The sequence below is a fragment of the Alternaria ventricosa genome (genome assembly GCF_023758065.1).
Source record: "Alternaria ventricosa strain BMP 2768 chromosome Unknown scaffold_40, whole genome shotgun sequence".
NCBI classification, from domain to species: Eukaryota; Fungi; Ascomycota; class Dothideomycetes; order Pleosporales; family Pleosporaceae; genus Alternaria; species Alternaria ventricosa.
The window spans coordinates 67,647-74,396 of NW_026055720.1; the positions used below are offsets into that span (position 1 = coordinate 67,647).

General features: G+C 45.9%; 1 protein-coding gene across 1 annotated transcript; it reads right to left on the minus strand.

Annotated features, from left to right (window-relative positions):
• Window positions 1-906: 906 nt before the first annotated feature.
• Window positions 907-2,066, minus strand: J4E93_011000 (uncharacterized protein; the record flags this gene model as incomplete). Its single annotated transcript, XM_049348875.1, has 5 exons — window positions 907-1,086; window positions 1,317-1,380; window positions 1,504-1,534; window positions 1,592-1,866; window positions 1,927-2,066. 5 exons carry the CDS (start codon window positions 2,064-2,066, stop codon window positions 907-909), a joined length of 690 nt encoding a protein of 229 aa, XP_049193966.1.
• Window positions 2,067-6,750: the final 4,684 nt, after the last annotated feature.

Sequence of the window (6,750 nt, forward strand, 5' to 3'; positions counted from 1 at the left end):
AAATGTATTGCTGGTAAATATACTTCCAGCGTTACGCTGACTGTCTGCTTGTAGTGGCTATTTTGAGTACATTAGAACTAATGGATCTTCGGCGCCGATGACTGTGCCTCAGTCACGCCTTGTCGCTGGTGACGAATAGCGCAGTAATTTTGGTAATAGGTGCTTTCTGGGTCTTGTTGTCAGTTATGTAAAAGAGATAGCAACGAACGTATGTTGAATCAAGCTGCATAAAAGACACAATACAGACTAGTAACTGGACACCACATCCGCAAATCAAGACGACTTATCCTCTTCGCAACATGTCCTACAACAAAGTCATTTCTAGCAAAGTGATCAAGACTATTACTGCAGGCGGTAAAGCCATCCAAGTCAAGTATGCCACCAAGACTTTCACTTGGGAGCGTAGCTTCTTGGCGCAGAGCGTGCAAGACCAGTTTTGCGATGCTTGAAAGAGGGTTAATGACGTCCCTGCCGGTGCTGCTGTTGCGATCTTAGCGTGAGAAATTCCTATTATCATTGTGCTTAACAGAACTAACAACGAATCTCAGAGAAAAAGAGCATCCAAGCGAAAGCGACAGCAAGTCTCACTTCACCACTGTCTTCGAAGATTCCCAGGGCAACCATATCACGACCAAGCATGTTTATCCTTAAATCCACTCTTCCGGACCAGCGAGCTCAGGATAGAATAGCATGTCGAGCAGCAAGGCACTCTTGACAATGAGAGGAGCTTGAAGGGTCTGGAGTCACAGTTTGAGTTTTTTCGTTGATGCTATGATGGAAAGGTGTTACATAGAAGCAAAACAAGGAAAGGAACGGGGGCTGTTATGACCAGATAAGCTTTTTAAGAAGCCACCGCAATGCTATGCTTCAATTCTAACACGGTGAACCTAACACGCCAACTGTCACTCAAGACTTGTCATCTTCGACCCAATAACTATCCTTGACGATCTCTGACATCGTTGCCCTCTTGGCCGGATCGAGATTGGTCATCCTTAAGATCAGCCTCTTTGCTTCGTCCGTGAGGTTAGGAAACACGTCCTCTGTCCAATCCGCAAAATTCCCATTCCCGTCGTTCTCCTTCACTACCTGCCATAAGTCGGTCAGAAACTCACCAGCGTTGGCATCATCGAAATGCTTTATAAGTTCACCCGGTAGCGGGCCGAAATTCGAAAGTAGTTTAAACAAAACCACCACCTCAGGCTCAGTGTCAAGCTCCGCGAAGTCGAAGTGCAATGACTGCACCCCCGTGATGACGTAGAGACACCAGATTGGGCAGTCAATAAGCTTGTGCAGGTCTTAATGAGTACAAGACTTACCAAGAGAGCAAAAGAGAAGACTTCAGAAGGCTTTCCTACGCCTCTTCCCAGATGTCCTTCCGGGCTACGCCACATAACGTTTCCAATCTTATAGTTTAGTAGTTTCTCGCCTTTTAATTTCAAAGCGCAGTCTATGTCGCCTAAGACTACTCTCTTCAAGTGAAATTCGTCGCTTGGGTCCACGTACCAATTGAGGAAGATATTGTCCGGTTTCACGTCTATAGAGAAATTAGTAAAACTTTTGTCGAAGCCAGGCCATGCAGGTAGTTTTGTACCCAGGTGAATCCAATTCTTCTCATGCATTTCAGTAAGTATTTTTCCGATCTCATTCAGTATCTTTTTCCTCGCTATCAACGGAAGCGGAGGGTAATTCTCTACCAATGCGAGCAAATCTGATTTGAAGTATTCGTAAACGAGAATGTTCTCTTTTTCGATCCTGTCCACATGAATGCGAAGACGGGGATGACCTTCAAACTCGGCTCGAAACTCTTGCAGATGCTCTAAGATGAACTCTGAGACGGGCTTCACGACGTAGGGTGTCTTGTCACAGCTGGGAAAAAGCGGTCAGTTTGACCCATTCTGATAGATACGCGGAAGTTGCGGAACTCACAGCGCAAGGCAAACGCTAAGTTCAGGCTTCTTGGGGTGCCGTTGGAGCACTTTTTGGAGGTTATACTCGCGACCACTCTGCCCAACAAGCGTGGAGATCATCCTCGTAGCTTGTAGAACACGGACCGGACGAACGATCATGTGAATTTCGGGGTGTATCAAGCTACCTTAAGTAATTTTAGGATAGGTGGGGCGTTGCGGTTAATTAACAGACGTTGCTAAGGATCGAAATCAAGTAATTTGCGCAAATTTAAATAGATGACTAAGCGAGTATAGAAGCTTAGCACGGCTCGAGTATCCTCGATAACGAAAACACAATAAGCAGCGAGAAATTAATTTTTAGAATTATTATTATAAAAGACTAGAAATATAACTACTAATAGCTGTAATAGTCTCTACAGGCTATTACGCGTTTTCTACGTTAGTATAGTACTTATAGAGCTGCTATTACTGCTTTAGCTAGCATAGATAGTAAAATTTATAAGTAGGCTACTTAATATAATACGTCTACTAAATACAGTAGTAGCTATCTAGCTATAGCATAGTAACGTAAAATATAATAATAGAGCCTAAACACTCTATTTAGTATTATAGTTTATATTACGCATACTTAAGGCTATTAATAGGCTTTCTAGCTAGCCTATTACTATCTAATAATCTCTGTAATATTCTGCATTAACGTACTCTTAAGCTAAACAGCATTATCTCTCACGCGAACTACCTCACAAACACCTAGTATGCTACTATTGGTGCTACTACGACAGCCTTGTCTACTGTCGCCCCACGTGTTGAAGGGCTGGTCCCTTTCGATACACCTGATAAGGTCTGAGGAGGTTCGACAAAGCGCTTATAGGGATGGCTGATAGGAACTGAAGGGACAAACATCTATAAGGTCTGGATACCAGCGTCCAACCGCATTATCACATCAAGCTGCTCCGCTCGTGCCGGTCGATGTCAATGCGCAGTTTGCGATGGTGTTTCTTGGTCGAATTAAAGGCTCGGCGAGTCTGATCCACAAGGCAGACAGCCGTCATCGACGTGAATGTCTTAACGCCATAGCGTGTGAGTGATGGAGTCTCTTCCCTCGAACAGTGTAGAGTTTATGCACGAATCTGTTCCGATATCATACAACACCGCCACTCTTAGGGTAAGACGCATGAACTAGGTAGGTTCCAAGGGTGATTGTTGGTTCCACATTGAATTACGCCGACGCGGTAGGCCTTGTAGTACTCTTCCATCAAAGCTCGGTGTGATCTCTGCCAACCCCTCCTCCTTCCTTCCCCCTTCCATTTCTGAACGCTTTCATAGCCCGTTACTGATGTCAAAAAGGAACCGGGCTGAGATCAAGCCAAAATTCATATCATTCGGCCAGGTCGACTGTAAAGGCCTTCCCAAGCTCATGCGCCTGTCTTCGTGTGAAATTCGCAACGTTCTATAGGCTGTCTAATCTTATTGCACCCTTAATATTGCAATCACCTATGTTTGTTAATTGTACTTTGCGCGTTAGAGCTTTGAAAGGTTTAATGATTCGGCGCTTAACTGCAGCTAAGCAGAAAGCGAGAGGACACAGCAGCTGTGACACTGTACAAGCCTGTCCGCGGTTAGTTTGCGCAACGACGATGATCAAGACCTACGAGATAAATTCTCTGGCATACGCTAGTTTCCATCTCACTCCCGGCGAGCGATATACTGTAAATAACGATGGCTCCACACAGCTGGCATGACCCCGCAATTGCGTTTGTGATGACGAAAACGGTTAGCAATCGCTTGTATCCCGAGCTGTCTTGTTCCGACCCTGAACTCTCATGATCTTCTAGCCGACCACGTGAAATCGCTGAGGATAGGAGTGATGCTACTGCAAGGAGATAGAGTGGTTCCGAGTCGTAGGCAGAGTAAGTATTGCTGCTCCTGTTTTGCTTAGAAGAATAGGAAAGTTGAAGTCGCATTTCTTACCTCAGAGGATAAACGATATTCGGCGCCGTCAAGATGGTGCCCATGTATGCCAACCATACGGCCCAGCGGGGAAACATCAAAACACGTAGGATCCGGGCGAGCTGGTTATCCTATAATTTAGCAAGTCCAAAGAGTTTACTTGGATTTTCTTACATTTGTGCCGGCGAGAAGCTGGAGGTTGCATCGTACAGCTATGTCTACCCAATACATCTCGCCTTTCGAGCGAAGCACGAATCCAATTGCAGTTATGCCAGCTATTGAAAAACCTGCTTAACAAGTGTCGAGGAGAGCAGACAGAATTCTCTCCCAGAAGTAGGGGTGCCCTAACCTCTCGTTCATCCTGTTCGGTTTGTGAGGCTGGACATCGCGATATATGAGCACCACGCTCAGCAGGAGCCCAATAGAAAAGCAAGGAGTAAAGCTGATAAGGAACGAAGTCATATCGAAAGGAGAGGTTTTGTACAGCCTCCGTATGGGAAGACAACCACTCATATACTAGATTCGGAGATCGATATGCCTCACTTGCCGAGCATGTTCACTGTAAGTGTTCGAGGCCCGGCACCAACAGGCGTATCGCATGAACGAGGCATAACTGATGTCTTAGGGCTACCTGGTATGATTGTTCATAGGAGTGAAAGAACGGGAAAGGCTGTGCAGTGTACTGCGGTGCCTCACCTGCGTTGCGCCTGACTCCACCCCACCCGCTGGGAAGACAGCCTCCCCTTGAAGCCGCATATAGTAATGCCGCATGAATCCGTAGCTGGGCTGGCCGCGTTTCCTATAAGCTTTAATGAAATTTGGAAACCGCTGCTCCTGCAATGCCAGGGGATACAGCGAACCAGGAATGTTACCGGGTTTCCTACTGCCAAACTGGAGCGCCGGCGGCATCATGATGTCCGGTAGTGGCGCAGCTGGCGCTGTCCATTGACTGCTGCAGAAGGGAATTGCCATGGCCAATTGCTTGAGTGGCATAATTTTCAACATCGGATAGGCCCGTACAATTTCTATACGCAAGGAAACAGCAGTCACCGGTTGGTGAAGTCTTCAAAGTCTATGAAGCAATTAACAAGGGTTCAGGCTTACAAAGCGGTAGGAAACTAACACGGAGGAAACCATAAGTTCAAGGAATTAGGCAGTGCTGCATAGATCTTGTCCATGAGAGGAGTGAGAGGGGCTGACGTTGCACAGCCCTGAGTACCTTGCGCTATCGCAGGGCGTACACGAACGGGCAAGCAAGGTAACATGTCCATTACTTCTCTGAAACCGAAACCCGGGGTGCGGGTAATGCTGGAAATCAGCTGAGCAGTAAAAAAGCGGAATATAAAAGGGCCTCTTGCCTTGAGTCTCTGAGATTAATCACTCCACTTCCTAGAGTACTCTCCCTTTCAAACCCTATAAGCGCCTCTGCTTCCTCAAGATGAATTCTCAAGACACCATCGAAGATCCGACGTTATACCAAGACATGGTGTGTATATCGATGCTAGACTGATGCGATCTATTGCTGAGTATACTAGTTCACGGCAAATGATTCAGACGAGTCAATTAGAGCGGCTGAGACAGAGTACAGCCCGCATTCTGTTCGATCGGCTTCTCACTCTTCAAAGTCAGCACCAGAATGCAAAAAGGATGCTCAGGATGACAGAGTGGACAAAGGGCTTGCGAAAGGCCAACCACGTCGTACAGCTGATTCATCCCAACAGTCTGAGCTTGGTATGTCTTCTCGAACAGTCTTAGGCCCCGATTGACCGAGTGTGTTGCGATAGAAAGGGTGCTATTGATAGTCACTCAGGTCGACTTACACCTCATCCAATTAAAGAAAGGCGCAGAGGAGACGGCGAACAGCATCAAATACGTTATAGAAAGCCTAGAAGAGCTAAAAGATGACTTGAGAAACGACATCGGCAAAACGAAAGATCAGATGCAGAGATGTCGAAAAGGAAGCATTCTAAAGAGAGTGAAGGAGGAAAGTGACGGCGGACATCAGCTTTTGGACTGTATACGATGCAGGAAAAAGAGAGCACGTGTGACTTGGGAAGGCTAGTGGTGCTGTAATTGATATGAATAAGACTTGACGGACGATAGGTATATACACTTGAGTGACCTCAATTATTGCTGGCTTGAATGCTTTTCAGGCATCTTTGACTCTGATATAGTGAAGCTATTATAAGGCAAGTCACATGTTCTGCGGGATGTAAGGATAATATTACCATGAACGACGCGTTGAAACTTAATTGCCGTCGAAGTTGATAATGAATGTTGATTGATGAGAATAGGCATGATTGATGGAAGGGAGCCTCTGCTCTTATACTCTCAGTTCTTAGACTTCGCAACACTGAGCTCTTGATGCTGTGCCGCAACAGTTTGAAGCTTCACTCCAAGCAGAATCCAATACTTGCTAAAATAGCAAGAGCGTCACTCTATCCTCCGTCATTCGCTCAAGCAACTTCAGTCACATCCCGAATGTGGCTATGAAGAAGTGACGCCAAGTCAGAATGAGACATTGTGGGGTGAGAGGTTGACGCGCGTGTGCTCTGAGTCCGACTATTGGAGGAGTTTAAGAATAGTTGGCGCGTAACGAGCGGAGTCCGCGTGATGGTGGGACAGAACCCTGCTTTGCTAGCGTCGTTGTTGCCGCTGGCTAATTGATTGATGAGCACAGACGCGTTATTAACTATGCTAGGCATTAGTGCGGCTAACATGCCTTTGGACTGTTACACTAACTTTCTATAATAATATAGTGTCTCTACACTATGCTAAGATTTTGTTAACGCGCATGTACTTACTTTAAATTTCCCTTTTATATTTTTAAAATTTTACGCTTCTAGAGTATAAAAACAAATGCTAGTAAGCTCTTTAAGAAGAAGCGCCTTCT